Source organism: Eretmochelys imbricata, chromosome 14, assembly GCF_965152235.1.
Source record: "Eretmochelys imbricata isolate rEreImb1 chromosome 14, rEreImb1.hap1, whole genome shotgun sequence".
Taxonomy (NCBI): domain Eukaryota; kingdom Metazoa; phylum Chordata; order Testudines; family Cheloniidae; genus Eretmochelys; species Eretmochelys imbricata.
Window position 1 is genome coordinate 9425455 of NC_135585.1, and position 23355 is coordinate 9448809.

The 23355-nt window shown below is 35.6% G+C and overlaps 1 protein-coding gene across 1 annotated transcript in view; it reads right to left on the reverse strand.

Moving 5' to 3' along the window:
* The window catches only part of SUZ12 (SUZ12 polycomb repressive complex 2 subunit), a 51190-nt gene that overhangs the window by 20812 nt on the left and 7023 nt on the right, over positions 1-23355 (reverse strand). Inside the window, exons 4-8 of the mRNA XM_077833341.1 lie at positions 18174-18242; positions 10084-10133; positions 5928-6013; positions 3283-3514; positions 2296-2398 (exon numbers count right to left, since the gene is read on the reverse strand). Coding sequence (XP_077689467.1) covers positions 2296-2398; positions 3283-3514; positions 5928-6013; positions 10084-10133; positions 18174-18242 — 540 coding nt within the window. The remainder of the gene's footprint in view (positions 1-2295; positions 2399-3282; positions 3515-5927; positions 6014-10083; positions 10134-18173; positions 18243-23355) is intronic.

Genomic DNA, 23355 nt, shown 5'->3' on the forward strand with positions numbered 1-23355 from the left:
TTATGGAAATAATTATTAGCTAATTGTTAGTCCTAACCACTAACCTAAACTAAAGGTGATCTTTGCTTACAGTGTAAGTGAGCTGAGTATTGATTTGGATGCCAGGACATAAGCTATATTCTGGTAAAGATGTATTGAATATTCATAGGTTAGTTAATTATATTTATCATCATCAGATATTCCATAGACAAGACAGGGAGGCAATCTTGAACCTGAAGTGTCCCACATCAGTATCTTATGAGCAATGTATTTGCCAACAAGTGAAAAAGGACACTTTTTGCTTCTGGTGGATAGGGATTGGCTACAATACAAGAGGCAACCAATGCAAGAGAAACTCAGATTTCCAAAATACAGTTGCAACTAATAGAATTCTAACAGCTCTTCAATCTGAGTGCAGGCAATTACTTAGGCATTAAAAACCGTTATGCAACATACACAGATAAAAGGTAAAATCAGCAGACTTCATAAATCCACTGAAACTACTTCAAACAGTAATGGTGAACTCCAAACTCAATCTTGTGTTACAATCACCAAAACCTTGATAGTGCTTTAGAGCAACGTCCTCCACAACCCAGCTGGGACTAGCAGTTGAGCCTGGCACAGGGTAGGAGCCACTGGCCGGGTCTTCCCCAGTCCCACCACCTACCCCACAGTGATTTATCTCTCTGCCAGCTGCCCTGGGCACCCAAAACATACTGCTGGGGAGGGCTGCATGACTGCTCTTGTGGCTTCCTTTTGCTTCCCCATCAGAAAGTCATTTTTCTGTGGGGAAGCAAAGAAATCTGGAGGGGACATAAATTCAGCACATGTGCAGTGGTGCAGAATTTCCCCAGGAGTATTCTATTAAAGGAATGACATGACAGAAGCTTTTAGGCCAATTCAGAAAATCACTGAGGACAGATTGGTTCCACTTCCCAACAGCTGGCCATACACTTCTTGGCCCATCCGGTACATATGGCTGAGTTGGACTGGTTCTACTCTGAAGAACTCCTACCCAGTGCTCCACAAAATAAAACAACTGTCATATCCCAAGGTTTCAAAGAAGACAACAGTATGGTTAAATCATCAAACCCAACTCTGGACACAAGTGAGTTCCAAGCTGACTACAAAAAAGGCAGACACCAGGACTGTACTGAACTGCATGCATATAGATGCAGACTGAGTTGTGTCAGCACAAGACACTGATGTTCTGTTACAGGGGGCCCCGTGAGGCTAAGTTGCTCTGGCTTCGGCTTTCAGCCCTCAGCGGGGCTTGGGCTTCTTGCCCTAGGCCCCCAGCATCTCTAACGCTGGCCCTGCTCTCTGGTTTATTTTGGCGGACCCCCTGAAACCTGCTCGTGGCCCCCCCCGTGGGACCCAGACCTCTGGTTGCAAACCTCTGCAAAAAAAGATATTACCTAATCCACCTTGTCTCTCCAATACCTTAGGACCAATACGGCTACAACACTGTATGACAAAAAACACAGAATACTGGAGTATTCACTTGCCGTTACTTTGAGTAACGGGTATCTTCTGAAGCATTTGGATTGCTTTAAGTTGTAAATAAGTGCAAACTGCCTTAAAAAAACTAAGTACACTAATTAGTGCCATGTTATCTTAATAAAAAACAAAAACATTTAATAAGTGTTTTATGATAACCAAACAAATCAATAAAAACACAAACCAGTTTTCTTTAAACAAATCTGCATAATCAATGGTAACTGATATTTACAATGAGGCAGCACACACTTGTTATTCAGATAAATAATATGCTTTTGACAGGAGAAATATGCAATTACTGTGGTGTTACTGAAGTAATGGATAACTAATCTATCCTTGAGATGATTATGGGATAGTATATGTGGCTGCATCACCAGGGTAAGGAGAAAGTTCTCTCTCAACAAATAAAATATTAGCTAATGTACTTAAGAGCTATTTTCCTAATTATGCAGTCACTGGTCCATAAGACTACAGAAGTTACATCTGTCTCTGACAACTGATAAGGGGACAGATTTTATGCTGATTATCCGCAGGAGGATCTTAAAACTTGTTTTAGCAGGGAATATGTTTTCTGCATTGGTTATAAAAGAACGTTAGGTTTGAAGCGTCCTCTGTGAAATCTGCAAACTAGTTTTTCAAGGAATTTACTCTTTCACAGCAAAGACCAAGCTAACACTTGTTTCAGCCATCCACTGATCTACACATTGAAAATGTAGAATACAAAAATTGAGAAAAATGAAATTCAAAAGTAGATTTTCATTTAATATCAAATTGCATGAGTAACAAAAGAAAACCATTTGATTTTCATAATATTACCTGTTTTTATCAAATACTGTCATTTGTGCCACAAAAGTCTTTTCTCCATCTTCACGATTTGAAGAATTACGTTTTCTTCTAGCGGGAAGCTCCTCATTGACATCTGCATTTCAAAAATATTGCATACAATTGTTAAAAATGCAGGCAATTCCAGCAAATTGGGAAGTCAGTGTGAATAAAGACCCAACTATATATTTTAAGTTAACATGTGTGATTTTTAACTAGTAACAGAGGCAAGGATTAATGTAATATGATCAATGTTTTTTGGAACTTTATCATTAAATTGAATATTAGTAACATTTTAGGATACCCCATTCTTATAGTGTTAATCACGTTTTAACTTGGTGTTAGATAAACTGGCTTACAGAATTTGAGCCTTGTTCTCCCTCCCTTTTCATCGTGTATTGTAACAATTAAAAGCAAAAATAAAAAGAACTGGACTATTTTTCTCTAAACTACCATTAAAGCTTTGATGTTTGTGGAATACTATAATTCTCTGGTAAAATTAAGGTATTAGATTTAAGTCAGTTTTATTTTTAAAAAAGTTTGCTCTGTTAATGAAAGCCACAGCAGTATCTGTGGAATCCGTTTAGTTCAGTCACTAGTAACCTTCCAGCAGTGTTTTGGCAGGACAATTAATCAACAGCAGGAATGAAGAGATTCCAGAGTTCTGTTTTATATCATCAACTCTGTGCCAGAGCTAGCCTTTGGTATTATATGCACATTACCATACATCTTGATAAAAGTTAGCTATTACATGTGTATACGATACCAAAACCCATTATATATGGTGTGTATCTAAAGGCATGCTATCTTTCTAGTACTGTCTTGAAACAGACATCTTTACAAACTAATGGAAGTCAATTAAGTCACCCATATTTGATTCTGGATCCTACTGAGCATGACTAGTCAACCTGAAATTCTGAAAGACTATATACATACATATAAGCTAAACCTGACAAATGCACGTTCAAAAACTGATCTTACCTATGTTTTCATTAGTCTCACCATTGATCATTCCATTAAATTCTCTTCTTCCTGGACGAGTTACTCTGAATAACAACGAGTAAGACTTCACCATATGGCTGTTGCTGGGTTCAAACTCATTGCTGGAAACAGCGAGTGATGGGAAGTTGCCTGGCTTTATTTGGTTGATGTCTGGGTTTAAAGGCACCTGCTTTTTACCTGTAGGAACTTGCCTTATTGGACAACTGACATCCTGCAAGCATAAAAGAAAGTTTTTAAGGTTTGGGGTTTTTGTTAAATGGAAATTCTTCACTATCTGAAAATATGTAAAATTTATCTGTATCTGCCCTACCGTCATTTTGGAAACAACAGTGCTGCCTAAAACAATGCATCCTCTTGGTATGACTAGATTCAAATTTCAAGGAACTATCAATCTGAAACAGCAGGTTTTGCATGCATAAACAGAAATTTGAAAGTGTAGTTAAAAATGGCATTTTATAATAGCTTCTGGGAGCAGCCATCTTTTTGGAAAAGTGATTAATTTGTTACACTATCATGCAGCATTCAATAAGACCGTAAAGTAGTTCTTAGTCCCCATTTAATTCCATTTACTTACAATATATATAATGAAAATATGTAATCTTTTGTTAAGGGCTCTCGTCTTGTCCTTCCAATATTACGAAGTGGTCTTAATGAAATGTTTGGGAGATTTGGGTTTGCCGTATGCAGTGTCTCCCAAACAAATCATGAAGCACTTTTGTCATATTGGATATACAAGGCAGGAAACCTTCAGAATGATTAAACTCGCAACAAAATTTATATTTAAAATAATCAACATTTACCTCCCATCATTCTACTTGTCCACCCCCTAAATAGTAACCAACACTGTTGAATTACATGACAGATCTTAAAAGCAGGTCTGAATGTCTGGCATCTAAGAACGTTCAGCCAAAGTACTTTCCCTAATTTTAAACCTAAATGGAAACAGATTCACAACTTGGCTTCCACATTTCCATAGTCATGAGGGATTTAAGAGTATATAAGGAAATGTCTGGTTGGATTAGTCTGGTTTGATCCTGGAGATCAATTATCTGGATGGCTAATTTCAAGAAGTGAAATTTGCTGGTAGCCGGGGTGTAGCATTAAGTATAATTAAAGTAGTAAGCTAATTCAGAAAGGCTTCTGAAAATTACTGTAGTACACTAAATTTGTCAAACAAAAATATTTCAGAGAAACAATATAAAAAATGAACACAGAACAGAGCAAGGAAAGGGAGAGAAGAGGTGGCAGATGATTGGGGAATACAAAAGGTTGTAAGCTCCTAAGTACAGCAATTATCCTATAACTTTGTACAATGCCTATTTTAATCTGCCTCTGGACATCACCACAATGTAAACAAAATACATGGAGATAAATCAGAAATATGGATTTACATTGGTGACAGGACAAAAAAATGGAAAATGTCTTACATAAAGAATGGTTGAAAAACACAGCAAATTAAGTGAGATGTACAAGGAGACTAAATTATATTAAATAAAGCTGAACATCTCTTTGAAATTTGAGAACCTCCACTACAGTCATTACACTCTTACGTAGGTTTCATCCAAGAGAAAAAAGCTTGAAAAGTTTTAGCCCACTTACTAGTCAGGTGCAGATACAAATGCATGTGGCGTAGTTAAATGAATATGAGTGCTGGTGTGGCCACCAGCAAAGTCCAAGGCAGTGCCTTTGTGAGAAGCCCAGCTTCTGAGGTGGTAAGAAAGGTCTCAATTTGGGACACCATCTTTTATACTGGGCTTCTGCTGTTAGACATCTGGAAATCTGAAGCTTTATAACTCCTCTTCAAATTGAAAGGAGGTCTCCACTAATGTACTCCTTTTCAGCCTAACTAATGTTATAAAAGAAAAAACTGCATTTCTTCATTCTTCACCCAGTTCTCTTTTTGGGGGTACCTCATCCCCTGTAAATCATTTCAGTGCCTATCTCTGACATTGTTCATAGCTATATGCAAACTCAGAAAGACATGCTACATTTGGTAAGTTATCTTCATAACAATACAAGCTAGTAATATTTTAAATGGGAACTAGATTTTTTAATTGATGTCTTAGGCAACCCACATTCATGAGGGAAAGTTTACCACTTAGATTTTTCAAGATCTGCAAGAAAGAAATCATCTTACAACTTTAGCTGAATGAATAAAAATTGCGCCTCCTAAAATGTAAATATACCCAAAAATATCTTGGCAGGCAAAAATGGAAAGTGAGAAGTTAATTTCCTTCCAAACACACATCTAGATTAAGGATAGCATCCATAAGTAGAACAGCAGGCAACAAGTTAAGCAGCTTTTCCTATAAGATTACTTTCCACAGTGATCGGTACAGGTCAACTCTGCTCCCGCAGAAATCAGAAACTCCCAGTGACTTCAGTCAGAGCAGAATAAAGCCAATTTTAAGTGCTTTTGAAAATTCCATCCATAATCAACAGAAAGTAATTTAGACAGGTAGTGCTCTCTAGTAGTAATGTAAGTTTAAGATCAATTTAATCTCTTAACTGAAGCATCATGCTGTCATTAACTAACATTACCAACCTGGAGGCTAAAGAGATGTTTAGGAATCAATTAAGCTTTGCACTTTAACATTTATGAAATGTTTCTCAAGTCATGTTACCTTTCTTTTCTTGTGGCAAACTTTCACAAGCAGTACTTCCAGGGTTACAGAATTTTGTTCATTCTCTGAGTTTTGTGATGGCTTATCTAAACAGAAAAATATTTTAAATCTTGAAAAAGTAACAACTCTATTCAGTGCCCACAAGTTTACTGCAGTTTTTTTTTTAAATCATTGCCATTTTCAGATACAAGGACTTTCTGCAAAGTTCTAAAGTCACACACTCCTACTGAAATTTCAGTGCTCCCCATCTTGAGAAAGAATCTTACTTTATAACTGCTCCATTATTAGCAGATTAAAAATGTAAGTAGAGTTGATCTGTAATGTTTGAAAGTTTAACATAACAGGGCAAACTCACTTCCATTAGTCTTTTTTTAGCTCTTGGTTCATAGTAAAGTACAACTCTAGTTTTTAACTCCCCTTTTAAGGAAACAGCCAGTAAAAAACTGAATCATTTACCTGTAACTGGAGTTATCCAAATAGGTCTCCCCCACAGATCCACATGCCAAAATGCAAGTTTACATCATAAACATGTACCCAGTACTGCTATAACTAAAAATTGTAATTGAGGGTACTGTACAGGTTCGTAGTACAGCCCAGAGGCAGAGTAGAACATTCACCAACCACAAGCTTCTGAAGCAATAGGAAAAAAAGGGTGAATGTGGATTTGTTAAGAAAAGCCAGAAAACTCCAGTTTCAGGTGAGTGACCTAAATTATTTCCCATAAAAAATTCTTATTTACTCCTCCCAAATCTACAATTTACTTTGCATCATTGCCAAGGACCCAAATGCCATCAGTTAGAAATCACAACTTTCAACCCCAAGCAGAGTGTTAGAGACCAACGAGAGAACTGAAAAAAAATCCAGTTTAAAATAAATAATTTTACAATCCCTGTGCTACAGATTTTCCAATTGATGTAATGTTCAAGATGGCTACTACCAGTAGTATGATCATCAATGCCAATAAAAATCAAACACATTTACAGTGTAAATAAAGGCCTCATCATGTCAATTTAAGATAATTTGTGGAGAACAAATTCAGTCTCTGGCAATACAGACTGACCAGTCCAGCACTGAACAGATTTCTTCAGATCTAACTCTGTCCTCTTAAAACTGAAATTTAGAACCATCACAAAGTAAAATAACTATTTCAGACAATTTGAGTGTACTGGAAACTAGTTTATTTTACTGATCTGCTGCTTATTAAGTAAATCAAATCCTTATTAAATTAACTAGCAACATTCCTGCAGTCCAGTTCTTTTCTTCCTTACTCATCTGAATATTTCTATTTCTGCAAATGTATTTCAGAGCACTATTCATGGCTCTAGGTGCTTGTGTAAATATGAATATAAACTAAAAGATTTTTAAAAAATCCCAAACAGTAATTTATCTATCCAAGCTTACTCCAACCAAAATAAAAACTGCCCAAAGCACCTACTATAAAAAAAGTACATATATCTCACACCATGGCTTCATGAAAAGCGGTGAAACAGATGGTCTTACAATGTGCTTTCTGCATGTTGCACCACTGAACTGGACAACCATATTCTTCACTAACTTAGTTTCTAAAAAGTTAAGATGCATCCCCAGAGAACATCACAACAGTGTGATGACAACAAACGCAGATCATTGTAGAAAGGTCTACATCCAAAAAAGAGGTTTTGCTCTTGACCAGCAGATATTTAACAGGCAGTCTTGGTCAAAGCTGCTACCTTGAACTATCAGTGACAGCTAGATGCTAATACTTAAAATTGCAGAGGTATATCCAGTTTGTTACTCAGTTTCACAATCAAAGGACTTTCATAATCTGCCATTTCTTCTAGTTGCCACCCCCACCCTATTACCTCAGGAAACACCCAGTCTTATCTGTGTTAAGCTTAAACCAACTAGCCCTCATCCAAAGCCAAAATCTCAGACACCAAGTAAAATGTTCAATTACATCTATCAGATCAGATGAGACATCAAAGAGTTGTCAGCATACTAGAGACCATGCCCTGTGTCTCCTAACTCACCTTCCTACTGGCATTATATTCACACTGAACAAGCATGATCTGTTTTTAATTTAGTAACAATTTTGGTAGCTCACCTGCAAATTTTAATTACTTACAGGGGCATTAGCAATCTTAAGAATTGTAATAGATTTACATGCTTTTTAGTTTTAAGAGAATTTTTCACTGTTAATTTGAAAATTAATCCTGTTCATGCAAGAATACAAATGTTCACAGAAAGACATTCCTATCAAAGAATACCGACCAGCAGATATACAAAAAACCATAGCTGTGTTTAATTTGCAAAATAAAAAGTAGTTAGCATTATTCTGAGAGCTTTTGGAATAATTTTTACTATCACACCAAAAAAGCATGTCAATGGCTAGTCTGTCACAAAACTTTCTATATTTAGTATTCACTACTGCTCATGAGAGATGTTCTTTAGGATGAACATGCAATCATATTGTTTTCACTATGCATATGTCTCTACTGAAAGAGCAGCACCAACGTATGAGGATTTCATAGTTAAACAGCGCAGCCACATTACCAACAGTCACAGAATGATTTACAGCAATTATGCTAACATCTTGAAAAATCTGCTCAAACCTACCAACACAGGGAGTCTAAGCCAGAAATTAAATTAAAAGACATGGTCTGTCAGCAGGGCCCATAGAGAGCACCCAGGCGTCCCCATTCTATACACCAACTATTTGAAGTTGTGTATAGTGTGCTTCCCATTAGGTGTCGTCCACAGACCATATTTGGGAGGAATGGATCATTAGGTGTCTGAAACTAGACTACAGCACTATGCATTCGTTTCCCCCACCCCCATCCTCTGCCAGGCCATGGGGAGCAACCAGTGATTTCTTTTGCTTCTGTTCTCACCACAGGGTATGGGCTCCTTGATCTCCTTGTTGCTTCCATGATAAAGCATTAGAGTAGAGGCAACAAGTTGAAAAATTCCTGAGGGTATAAACAGAAGATAAGCATTCCCAAATGGAATCAGGGCAGCAGTGGGACCAGCACTCTTCTTTGGATATTCCTCTTCAATTCCACAAAAGGAACACTCAGAAGTATTCCTAGATCAAGGGAGCAACACGCACTCACCAAAACAAAATTCCCATTTATCACTGGCAAAATAGTTTTTCAAATCCAGATGCTACTAACCATAATTTAAGTGTATTTTGGAAAAATTTCCAGGCCAAGTATACAAAATGTTCAGAGAGCATAAATGTTTGCAGACACCATTACCCATACTAAAAATATAGATCTTTAAGTGAGCTGAATATTTTTTGAATACTACAAAAAAGGTCACTAACAGAATACATGTGTTCATTTAAAAGTTGGAAATAAATCTTTTAAAATAAAATATTTTAAAGTAATTTTCTTTTATTTATCTGCAAAGAACTGAATTCGGGTATGTAAGAGTTAATAAATTACCAATATCTAAAGCACCATAAAGAACACAGCTTCCTGTTCTAACTGGAGGAGAAAGAACCATGGACTCACATCTTAGTAGTTCAAGAATTCTATTAACTTTTTGTGAAGTTACGGCTGCATATATACATACAGATATTTACAACTGTAAATCATTAGCAAAATACAAGATTTCAGTTCATCTTTAAAGATCTAGGTATGGCATTTTCAGTTTCATTTCTGGTCTATATTTTATATCAATGAAAATATTCTTTCAACTTTGTGGAACCTCAAAATAGGAATTTAGCATTACTTGATTTTTTTTTTTGTTCCACTTCAAATTCCCAAGAAAACCAGAAAAATTCCATATGGATACTTGCTTAAAGAGAACAACTCAACTCAACTTTTAGCTATTAACTGTTTAAAAGCATGACAAAGACTTTAAGCTTTTAACAGAATCTGCATGTACTGAGTGAAAGTTTGCAACATTTTATTGCTTAGTATTAATGTCACAAAGCACTTATCTAAAGTACATATGAGAAGGTACGCATTTTTCTATTGTAAAAAGTAAAAATATATAAGTATTGTGCTAGTGGGATAGTCGAGCTCAAAGCAATTAAAAAAATACACTGTACAAACATCTGGGATTGTAATATATGGCAAATCTATTCAGCTCAAGTGTATTCCCTGATACTGAACGTTTAAGAGGTTTATTACACATTATAATGTAGTATAATGAATTTTAACAGACATACCATTTTTATGGAAGAAACCAGTAAATGTGAGTTGCAGATGGGCAGACAAGCTAAACAGGAAAAAAAAGTTAGAATAAATAGGTATTTTTGCCTCAAAAATCAAAGATTATTCAGTACATTATCCCTCAGAATTAGTCTATAACCAGAATCAGATCTATAATCATTAAGTGAATAAACTGTCTCCTTAGTAATTAGAGCAACTTAGTAATTTCCAGAGCTTCAGCATATTAAATATAGCAGTTGGATGCAAATTTTAAGACAAACTTCTTTGCATACAGAAAGGTACCCCGGCATGATCAACGTTTTCAGAAGGCAGAGGGTTTGACCACTACCTTAATGAATACTCAGTGCCTGAAGACAAGGGTTTGAGGGTGTATTTTGTAATATACTACATACAAAATCTATGCTAAAAGAACATTCCGATAGAAATGTCAAGCACTCAAAAGTTAGGAAGTGAAAGAATTAGAGTTGCCTGTGCACTATGATATAGTCTTATATCACATACTATATTTTCCCCACAAGGCCCCAGTATTTGTGCACAGGATGAACCTACTCTGGGGATGAATCAGGTTTGCATAAAAAGAGTGGCTTCTATCTGTAGAATCCCTACTTAATCTGTTGAAGTTAGAAGGCGTGTGGTGTATAAGGCAGGGAACTGCAGGAACAGAAAGGACTGTCTCATGGTTATAAGAAAAGGAGTACTTGTGGCACCTTAGAGACTAACAAATTTATTTGAGCATAAGCTTTCGTGGGTACTCCTTTTCTTTTCATGGATACAGACTAACACGGCTGCTACTCTGAAAGCTCTCATGGTTATTGCAGTTGAAAGCTGCCAGTCCCAACCTCCCTGTCACACTTCTGTCACCTTGCCTCCAAAGTCCCAGCCCTCCTCCTCCAAAGAGTCTCAGCCTCCCATTTTCCCCTCCCCCAAACCTCCCCAGACTCCTTGTCACAATCTACTCCATTCTTTCGTCCCAGTCTGGCTTTTGTCCCCTCTGCATTCCAATCACACCGCTTCCTGCTCCACACTGCCTGGGTTCCAGCAAGGTGGTCAACTGAGTGACATGACAGGCTCCCTGCTCACAGTTCCACTGGTCAGCCCCAGCCCGCAGCAGCCATTACAGAGAAAGTCTGGCTTTCTCACCTGTAGCCCTGGACTGAAGCATACTCAGTCACTGTGGCAATGGCACATGCGGTATGGTGAGCACAAGGAGCTGTGAGAGGCTCAAGCATGCACACTGAGAATGGGATCTTCTGAGATTTAGCTGTTAAAATCCAAGAAGTCTCTACTAAGCATATGTGAACTACAGTTTTTCAAAGGCTTATTATAACTTGATAAAATTTGGGTCTATTTTCATGGGATAGCAAAAGGCACAAATCTAAAGTCAAGTAAAATTACTAGCAACTGAAAACTGGATCTTATGACAACTGATGGTCAATCTTAATAGGTGGGACTAGTAGACCCACCTTTAAAACACATATACCCTCCAACACATGCAGTTAATGGTTTGATTACTGTGTATTTTATTTTATATTACTGTAGTTTATTACACAGATCATCCTACTTTTCGTATTATACTGCTTTAAGAATTGGATACGGTGGATTTACTAAACTCAGAATGAGGTAATTTAATACATTTGAATACGGTTGAAAAATGAATATGGAATTATTCTGGAAATAGCTGTCACTATGACCAGAGGCTAAAAATCTGAATGTGCTTAAGGTCCTCTACATATAGAATTGATAATATTTGATGAAATATTGTTGTATTAGATAGCGTCCCATATAAGTCACAGCAGCATTCAAAACATTTAATTTGGGGCAGTTGGGCATCTTGAATAACTTCACTCAGTTTTTTTTCTCCCCAATATGGCCTGTGAGGCTCTAGAACTATTTATGAAGCCAGCAGGATAAATAAAAACTGATTTATAAAAATAAATTTAAAAAAATCAGCAGCAGCCTCTTCTACAGTTGGAGAGAATATATTTTTCATTTCAGTTTATTCAGCTAGTTCAGTTCTGTGACTATTTCATTCAAATTAAAAACAGACAGGAAGCTGAAAAAGCAGGAAAGCTTGTTTTCCCTATTCCAATGTATGAATAAACCTAGGTATACGAAGATGACATCTACTTGTCCTAAAACACTGAAGGACATGGTGCACAGAAACATTCAGTTCAATTCACTAACTACAGATAATACTTCCTTAGTTTTAAATGCAGAACATATTTTGGTAAATTTTTATTCTTATGCACCTGGTATACTTGAAGTAGTTTTAATTTAAAAAGCTAGCTTTTTGCATTTTAAATTCTAATTTCCATCCAAGTATAGCTTGAGAAATCACAAGTTAAAAAAATAGGCTAGTAAATACAAAACGCATCATTCAGCATTTTCTAACATAAAAAAACAAAAATCAAGTATCTAATATATGTTATGCTACATAATTTCAAATATATATAGTGCGACTTCCAGGTTAGCAAAAAGTACCACCATATTTAGTGTAGAGGCTAAATTTCATTGTAAATCAACATGTTTAAACTGTTAATATCTTTAGAAAAATAGTTTAAAAATAAAATTGAAAAAAAATTAAAAATAGATTTAAATCAAGATTTCCTGGTTGATTTAAATTACGATTAAAAATGGTGATTTAAATGGCTTTGAGTTAAAAAAATAAAATCGACCCTAGAACACAGACTTTCTTGGGGTGCTTTGTCAGTGCATGACAAGTATTTCCTGAAATCCTCAAACTACTGATGTTTTAATAAGTACCCCAATTGCTTTAGTATTTACAAGACAATGCTTGCACTGACTTGTATATTACATCAGAATGAAAGAATGTTATAGTGCCAGACTGCATTATCATCAGAAAGATGAGGAATTGATTTTATATTTTTAAAATTGAAAGTTTAGTAGAGGGAGCAAAGCAAAACATTTTGGTGTTAGGACAAACAAATGTATTTTAAACTTGGATATTTTGCTTCAGTAAGGTTACAGAACAATCCTTGGAAACCAGAGATCCATCTGGCTTATTTCAAGCAAGCAATACTTATACAATACACAATTGTAAGCAAAACCAATTTAACTGGATTAGTGAATAAGCTAAGTGTTTAGTTACTGATTTACACAATTCCCAAAATAAGCTGATTTCAATGTAGCACATGTGCTTCATAACCAATTTTCAGCTAATATTTTGTAAAACTTTGCAAAGCATACTTTCCCTCAGAGGCCTATAAAGAAGAGTGCAAAAGCACACCTGAATGATTCTCAGTTTGTGAAAAAGCTTCTCTAATGTTCTGGTTAGTCAAGAATATTACAGTCTTTCCATTGTCTGGCTCTGTTCCATAATTTATAGAACGCATAAAATTTCATAAGCCATTAAACACAACCTAGAGAAATGTTTTAGCTGATCATCAATAGTTTTGCACTAAAGGAGAATATAAAGCCAGCATGAAGAACTAAATGTGACCTGCTCATCAGGATATACCATATCCCATAGCAAAAGAATTACTGTGGACGTTCATAAACAGGGTTAATGAAATTCAACCATATTCCTTCCTAAAATACTACAGTAGCTCAATGTCTAATTTAGGATAGGGAAGAAATTCATTCACTGGAATTGCACCTAAAACCTCAGAAGTACAATGTATGCTTTAGTCTCTTCCCATCATAGTTTCTACCAACTGCTTATATGTTATTCATTTGCTCTATAAATACAGATTTAATATTTTTGTATTGATAGAATATGGTGAAATTTTCTGTACTTATGATATCCATCAAATAAAACTGTTAAGCCTCTATTACAAATCTTATTCATTAGAGCATAGTGCACCAAATGCTTAATAGTACAAAATGGTCACAATGTCACCCATCTCAGAATACTGCTGGAACCAAAAAGCAAAATCTTTAGGGGTCTGCAACTGAAACTATTAAGTGCAATTGTAATTACTGAGGCATCAAATACTTAGCGAAAGGAGTAGTGTTCATTGCGTATGTTGGGTGTGTGCAATATTAACAGCTGAAAGGAAACCCAACCCTTCCAATCTGGTACTGGAAAGTAAATAGAAAAAAACTATATTAAAATGCAAGTCTGCATAAATTACTGATTTGGGGATTTTTATTTTCACTTCACCTATAAGTCAAATTCAAGTGAAATATATATTGTGCACATTCCAAAATGCTGACAGTTACTGGGACAGATATCGACTTACTTTCAGAGAAGTGTGATTTCTTGTATCAGCTACTGTCACAAAACACTAATTGAGAGATTAGATATTTTTAAATTGTTTACTTTTTGCATTTGAGAGTTCTTTGCAAGCAATCAGTTTCATCTCCCTCTCAAGTTTGAGAGTCTTTCAGTACAGCAGAAAGCAGCTTTATAAAAACAGGAGTATAACTATAAAATTACAGTAAGTTGCTCAAGATAGGTATAGGATGTGCAACTATTTTTAGCTATTTAAGAGACACTTTCATTTTCTTAAAGTTTCCAATGTTTTATACCTGAGCTGTTTAAAGTTGATCTGCACTGTAATTTGTTATAAAAAGTCAGTCCAGATACACTTCTTTGGAACTCAATTAAGCTATTAATTGGATATAGAAAACCAAAATAAAATTATGTTTCAGAGACCTTTGGCCCACTGTTGGCCAATCTGTCAATAACTGTTTGCAGTTTATGGAGACAACATACTAGTTACCCGAATATCTGTTTTTCTACAACCATCACAATGTCAAAGTAAGCAGAAGTTTGTCACTCCAAGTTTTAGATTTGCTATGTTGAATTTCAAAGTTTTCCAAGTATGATGTGAGACCTTGCCAAGTAAGAGCTGACATCTCAAATACTTATATTGGAACAGGAAGATGCATACCTTACTCTATTTTAAAATGTCTGCTGTACAAGATCAAAATGGGAACAAAATAAAGCTAATACTCTAAAGCAGTGGTGGACAACATGTGGCCCGTCAGCGTAATCCGCTGGCGGGCCACGACACAATTTGTTCACATTGACCACCTGAAGGCACAGCCGCCCACAGCTCCCAGTGACCGTGGTTTGCCATTCCAAGCCAATGGGAGCTGCGGGAAGCGGCGCAGGACACAGGGACATGCTAATCCCTGCTTCCCGCAGCTCCCATTGGCCAGGAACAGAGAACTGCGGCCACTGGGAGCTGCAGGCAGCTGGGCCTGCAGATGGTCAATGTAAACAAACTGTCTCATGGCCCGCCAGCAGATTATGCTGATGGGCCACATGTTGCCCACCACTGCTCTAAGGATCCAAATGCTTTTCAAAAAAAATTAGATTCAAACCTTTAACTGTTTAGAAAATTTTAGCTCCACCTGCATGAATCTACACAAGTATGCTTTTCATAACTCCACATTTTAAACTCAACTGTTTGCTTATTTCCACAATGCCAAACTACAAAACTTACTAAACTTAGCTGGACATTCATTAAACCCACTGTTTCATTGCTTAATACCATAACTTTTTTTTTTTTCAAATGCACAGCAATAATTCCCACTGAGCAATAGTCATATATGATGTTCAGTTTAAGATCAGCCTCTTTTCTTCTCTGCATAAAAAACATTTAAAATGCTTCTTTAAAGCAAAGTATTCCCCCCCACCCCACCCTGACTTGCTTCAGCAGTTCAAGCACTGCTGAGGAAAGCATATAAAATTTCAAAAAATGCATCTATGTGGGCTCAGATCAAACCCAGAAAGCCACAGACCAAAGGAGATTTGTTTTTTTTCCCCAGCAGATGAGAATAGAGGGTTATGGTGGAAATCTTGCAATCTTTAATGAACAGCTTTCACTACAATAAGCACCATAATAGAAGAAGAAAAGGCCATTAAAGGTAATGAAATTAATAGGGCTGTCAATTAATCGCAGCTAACTCACACAATTAACTCAAAAAATTAATTGTGAATAATTGCCATTTTAATCACACTGTTAAGCGATAAATACCAGCTGAAATGTATTAAATATTTCTGGATGTTTTTCTACATTGTCAAGTATATTGATTTCAATTACAACACAGAATACAAAGAGTACAGTTCTCCGTTATTTTTTATTACTATTTGCACTCTAAAAATAAGAAATAGTGTTTTTCAGTTCACCTCATACAAGTACTGTAATGCAATCTCTATCATGAAAGTGCAACTTACAAATGTAGATTTTTTTTTGTTACATAACTGCACTCAAAACCAAAACAATATCAAACTTTAGTGCTTACAAGTCCACACAGTCCTACTTCTTGTTCAGCCAATCACGAAGACCAACAAGCTTATTTAACACTTTTGGGACATAACACTGCCTGCTTATTATTTACAATGTGACCTGAAAGTGAGAACAGGCATTCGCATGGCACTTTTGTAACCGGCATTGCAAGGTCTTTACGCGCCAGATATGCTAAGCTTTCATATATCCCTTCATGCTTCAGCCACCATTCCAGAGGACATGCTTCCATGCTCATGATGCTCATTAAAAAAATAATGCGTTATTAAAATTGTGACTGAACTTTTTGGGGGAGCATCGTAGGTCTCCTGCTCTGTTTTACTCACATTCTGCCATATATTTCATGTTATAGCAGTCTCGGATGATGACCCAGCACATATTATTCATTTTAAAAACACTTTCACTGAAAATTTGACAAAACGTAAAGAAGGTACCAATGTGACATTTCTAAAGATAGCTACAGCACTCGACCCAAGGTTTAAGAATCTGAAGTGCCTCCCAAAATCTGAGGGGACAAGGTGTGGAGGAGCATGCTTTCAAAAGTCTTAAAAGAGCAACACTCGGTTGCAGAAACTACAGAATCCACACCACCAAAAAAGAAAATCAACCTTCTGCTGGTGGCATCTGACTCAGATGATGAAAATGAACATGCATCAGTCTGTACTGCTTTAGATTGTTAGTGAGCAGAACCTGTCATCAGCATGGATGCACATCCTCTGGAATGGTGGTTGAAGCATGAAGGGAGATGAATCTTTAGCGCATTTGGCAGGTAAATATCTTGTGACAGTGGCTACAATAGTGCCATGTGAAAGCCTGTTCTCACTTTCAGGTGACATTGTAAACAAGATGCGGGGAGCATTATCTTCTGCAAATGTAACCAAACTTGTTTGTCTGAGCAATTGGCTGAACAAGCACTAGGACTGAGTGGACCTGTAGGCTCTAAAGTTTTACATTGTTTTAATTTTTGAATTCAAGTTTGGTTTTTTGTTTTGTTTTTTATATAATTCTACATTTGTAAATTCAACTTTCATGATAAAGACAATACACTACAGTACTTGCAATGGAGGGATTTGAAAAATACTATCTTTGTTTTTTACAGTGCAAATATTTGTAAGCAAAAATAAATATAAAGTGACCACTGTGCCCTTTGTATTCTGTATTGTAACTGAAATCAATATATTTGAAAATGTATAAAAGATCCACAAATATTTAAATAAATAGCATTCTATTATTGTTTGATTGCGCGATTAATTTTTTTGATCACTTTTTTTGACAGTCCTAGAAATTAATTTTCTTTTATTAAGAGCACTGTAAAAGTAAATTACAGAGTTCTAAAATACAGGCACTTCAACATTTAAAAAGTTGTTAAATTCATTCAATGAAAAATATAATTTCTTTTCATAAAGACCAGGAATAAAGGAACCTGTGAAAGCAGGAAGCAGCGCAAAAACTAATCACATGAAAAATGAGAATATTACAGTCAGAATCTTGCTAAATCTTCTCCACTGCTTAAACATATTTTCATGGATCAGCTGCTGACATTGCAACTCAGTTACGCGTAAGTTTATTTGTTTTTATTTTTTAAAAGCTAAAGAAGCTTAAGGTGCTTAAAATATAAACAGTAGAAATAACTGGAAAGTCTAGCCCACAGAAAGCCAGATCCTTTGTAACCTTGTCTTTTATCCTCTCAATTTCTTATATTTTGTAAGTACTCAACCTATTAGAGTGCATACACATCAAATATTAATTGGATGCTACACTACACTCATGTGGCAGGTACTGCACCCTGTAATAATCACTCCCTTTTATCCTGTTCCCTCATTGACAGCCATACATAATTTATTGATAAAAATATGAGCAGGTAATACCTGTGAGACTCTTGCTCTCCCTTCATTTTCTCTACTTTTGATAACATGTCATCTACTTTGAACGTTTTCCTGTGGAAAAATAAAATGCATGAATAATAGGTAATTTTCATTTTTAGAGGTATTTCCTTTACGTACAATATTAACTGAAATAAAAATTCTGATTATATTAAACAAATTTCAGTATACACATCAGTTTCTTCAAATATTGGTTTAACCGGCTGTTCTAACTTCTCCCTCCTAAGAAGAGGCCCGAGAAGTCAAAGACAACTGCTTGAAAAGCTGGACCTCAGTATCATAATCACAGGACTAATTACTAAACTATCAGAAATTAAAATGATAGAATTTTGTAGAGCAACACAATTTATTAAAACACTCTTCAATATCAGCAAGACAGCTAGATGGGGGTCCACTCAAACTTTGGTACAAATATGTCTGACTAAAGATGACATTTAATATTGTTTAGAAAAAAAATCAACCTCCTTACACTGATTGCCATGCCAACTATCAACATACAAATTTGCTCTCAGGTTGTCCCAAATTAACCATATACAAGGATTAGAAATGTGGTTACTATGTGGCAGAAGCAGGCCTATTTATATTTAATTCTTGAAAGATTATTTCTTTCCTCAACAAGGTGAATTCTGAACATAATACAAAGGAGACATTCACTAACAGACCAGTTGTAGGAATATTTTTCAGAGGAAAATGAGTTTACATCTTAAGGAATAATCACATTACATTTTTTCCCCTGTAAGGTATTAACATCAACCTATTCATCCTTTCTATCTTATATGATACAGTATTCAGCAATGGGCATTAAGCTGTAAACAACATTTCTGGGCAGAGGTTATTCAAAATTTTTCAGAATTAGTCTTCCAATTCTCTTTAATTCAGGAAGACTAAAGTTCCATCCTGGATTCCAGCAAGGTTCTTTAGATTGACTAGTACCAGACTCTCAGGATAAATGCACTTATCCACTCACTAACAGCAAGTGCAGCCCCGCTTTGCATTTCTCTTCCTAGTCTAAGCAAGACAGATGGAGAAGAAAAGAACACAGACCACAGGGAATGTTTTTCTACCCAGTACATGGTCTCTTACCATACAACAGGCAGTGAACAAGAAAGGTTTGTCTACACTAAGTTTGGGGGTTTTTTGCCAGAAGTTTCCTCCAGCAACAAAAATGGTCGAACCAACAGTCCAGACAGGGCTCCCAGATACCATATGAATTCCCAAGTTGTGTAACTGTTCAGAACAAGTCTACATGGCACAATAGTTAAAGCTCCAAGTAGATCTTATTGGTATGGCTGCACTCCTGCCCTTCCATTGCTACCACCAAAGAAGCTTACCTAATGGTTATCAACAGATATTTATGGCAAAACATAAATAAGGCCTAAGCAACAAGAGATGGGGTATAAAACCAGAAAGTCATTTTAAAGCAGTTAAATGAGCACTTTCTAGCTCTAAACTGATGCACAATAGAGATGCCTTTATAAAAAAGATTGGTGTGTAAACTGATTGAATCCTCATCTTCAAAGTCACAAAAAATATTCCCTTCAATGCTATAGGTTACACCAATACACCAGCAAGATTTTCCACATTTAGATTTAGAAAAGTCAATACTTGTATTACTGGTAGTCTTGTTTTGCTGACATTTCACTGACTAAAAGTCACCAATATTAATTCAGATGTTTGTTTATTTAAAACCTAATGTGAAGAAGGGAGACCAAAACATTAATTAAAAGGTAAGTGTGACTTGGCAGCTTATCAAACTATTACTTTGATTCTTAACTGAACTGTAACTAGTTTATTCAAGTCTTACTGACATTCAAATAGCATTTAAAAAATAAAAGCCTGCCATTTCAAAATGTAACAACTGGGCCAATGCAATATTTACGATACGAACAAGTGTATGAATTCCCTGAAAGTTGCCTTCATGTCCATAATTTTTATTTTGATAACTTGCAAGTATAGTTTAATACTATAATCTCAATATACAACTTTTATTAACTTTAGAGTAGTTGTTTATCCTACTCCACTGCAAATTTCTCATCTCTTACTTCCTTTCTTTTTCTTTGCCTTTCTGAAACATTTAAAAATTTAATTTATTAAGGAGCTCTACACTGGCAGTGTCATTTATTAAAATACTGCCAAAAATAAAGCTATTTAAAACTTTATATGAAGTTCCAGCTTGTAAAAAATTTCAGCGGCTCATGCTTTGATTTATGTTAAACTGCTCACTTATTTGAGTGATTGTTTAGCTAAAAATAGATTCACGTTACTAGCAAACCCACAACAAAGTGATAATATAGGTCATGCAACTCTCCACATACAAACTGACTCTCTCGTATGCTGCTGACACTGGGTAGAAAAGCAAACTACTACTTTTTTGAAATAATTAATTTTAGACCATGGAATAGGAGATGTTCCACTCAAACTAAGGCTCAGTAACAAAAGCAACTTTTTTCAACAGTGCTTCAACTATACTTACTAAATAATAGTCACCACATTCTCAGGTGAGGGATTACCAAAACTAGCACGGATATATTAAGCTTTGGGGGAAGAGAGGGGTTTTTTTTTGTTTTTTTTTAAAAAGAGGAATTAATTAAAAAAACAAAACCCACAACCCTGAAACCAACAGTGAAGAAATTAACAGTAATCAGATTTGGCATGTGTGTTACTTAAGCATACCTTAACTTGTAATAATTAAAATCAGCTACTATTCTGGAGAATCTTTAGAATTAGTCCTAGGGATTATCTGGAATTACAATCCAGTGAGCCTTACATCATACCAGACAGAGCAGTAATAAAAAAAAATTAAATTATTAAACACCTAGATGAACATAAGGACAAACTAGCATAACTACCGTAGATGGAAATTCTCTCTCTCCAGTGTACTAGAACTCTTAGCATATCAACAAAATACTGGATAAGGAGAATCAATAAATTTATTTCAACTTCCAAGAAGCCTTTGACAGAATCTATTAAGAAAACTAAGGCCTTGACTACAGTTGGAAATAGTCCCTGTTTGGCAATCAGTGAAGCAGCACCATTACTAACCCAAATGTGGACAAGGGCATGCAGGGTTTGCGTACAATCAAGGTTTACCCCTACTTGTAATTGAGATTTCAAGCAGTGAAAACCTTGACATGCCCTTGTCTACACTGGTACAAGCCAATACCAATTGCTGAATGAGGGCTATTCCTCAGCCTAGACAAAGCCTTAGCAATCATGGCTCAAGAACAAAGTTTTGTCATTGGTTAGAAAATGGCTAAGTGAAAGGGAAGGAATAAATTATCAATTTTCAAGTCATCAGAAGGTTAATAATGAGATGCCCCAGGTAGCTGTACTAGGACTGATGTTTAACATATTTATTAAAGATGGGGAAAAACTGAAAGACTGAAGTAGCAACATTTGCATATGACAAAAGTACATTAGTCAACGCAAGAGAAAACACTGGAAATTCTGAGGGACGCAACAAAGCTGGTGAAGGGGCAATATGATAAATGAAATCCAATGTTGACAGATGCAACGTAGTGCATATTTAAAATTATCTGAACTCTTAACACATTGTTAGATTTTAAACCATAGAACTCAGGAAAAAAGTATCTACTCAATACACAGAGAGATAGGCAAAAAACAAAACATCACGATGCTTAAAAAATGCGGTAGAATATAACTTTGAAATATGCCATATGCATATATTGCTATAATATCGATGATATAACTTCACTTTAAGTACTGTTCTGGTCACCCTGTCAAAGAGATGGCAAAAAACAGAAGAGGTCCAGAGATAGACAAAGACAATGATTAGAGTCATGGGAGACTTTCATAAAAGGAAAGTGAGAGAAGAGATTAACTAGATTTGTGTCTATGTTGGACATTACATAACATGATAATCACAGCTGAAATATTTGAAGACTAAAATATGTCACATTGCCATTGCAATGATTTTGTCATAATATGCAAGATTTTCAGTGTACCACCATTTACTGATGCTTGCAATACAGTAACTTAAGTGTCTCCCCCCAGTCAAGCAGCACACACTTAACAAGGTAATAAGAATCAAAATAGTAGGGTGCCTCAATATTAAAGCACAAGTTTCTCCAAACATCTTTAATATTAACATTTTCACAATAAGAATTGCTAACCAAAACCAACTTAGTCCACTTATCTTACCAACTTGGTCACCCTTCTGCACTAAATACATCATCACAAAATACGTATTTAATGAAATACCAATTTATCCTCAATATATAGATATGCAACAACAGTACGACTTTTTGGGTTCTTTTTTTCAAAGGCAAAATTTTTAACACTCACCACAAACTTGAAAATAGTTTGAAAACTAGAAAAATTCATGCTCACTGTCTAAACTACTGCCTGGGGAAACAGGGAAAGCCAGTTCTGTCAAAAAACCCACCAAAGTATTTTTTTCTGGATTACATGCACAGAATAAAAATTTGTATCTGACATTGTAATAAGACTAGGATGAAAATGTTACAGTTCAAAAAAGATTAAAAAACAACAAAATAAAATGCAAAATTACATCAAAGCAAAGCTTTACTGAAAACTTCATTTCTGACATGAGTTTCTCTCCTCCTGAATAACCTACAGTGTAAGTGATTTAGTTACAATTTGTCCGGCATTTTTTGAGATATTTTGAGAGACCAGGGATATTGAGAGTGGAGATGATTATTACTGTGGTATGTAAATATATCATATACAGTTGCAGATGTTGCTTTATATTGATAACAATTATATATTATTGTAAATACCCAGAGCAATTAATAGGCTTTTTAAATAAAAAAAATTGCTATGCATTAAAAAAAATCACTTGAGAAAATTAAGTATTTACTATATATGCATTGTGACTTATAATAGCTAAAAGAAATGGGTCATGAGATAGCTTTTCCATAAGTACCATTTCTCAAGAACTAATGAATCCACTAAAATTTTCATCATGCTCAAGCTGTGTACAAATTCCCCACATAGAAGCCTCAGTCAATGAGATTTTCCACTCCCCCATTCATAAAAAAATCCTTTCAAGCTTCTTGCTCCCTGCAATCAGTGTCTGATGTACTGAGTAGGTAGTACATAAAGCTCTTAGTAAGAGCTTAATTGGTTGTACAGATTCCTGTTGAATAAACAGTGGCAATTAGGGTCTGGCCTACATGTTTGCCAC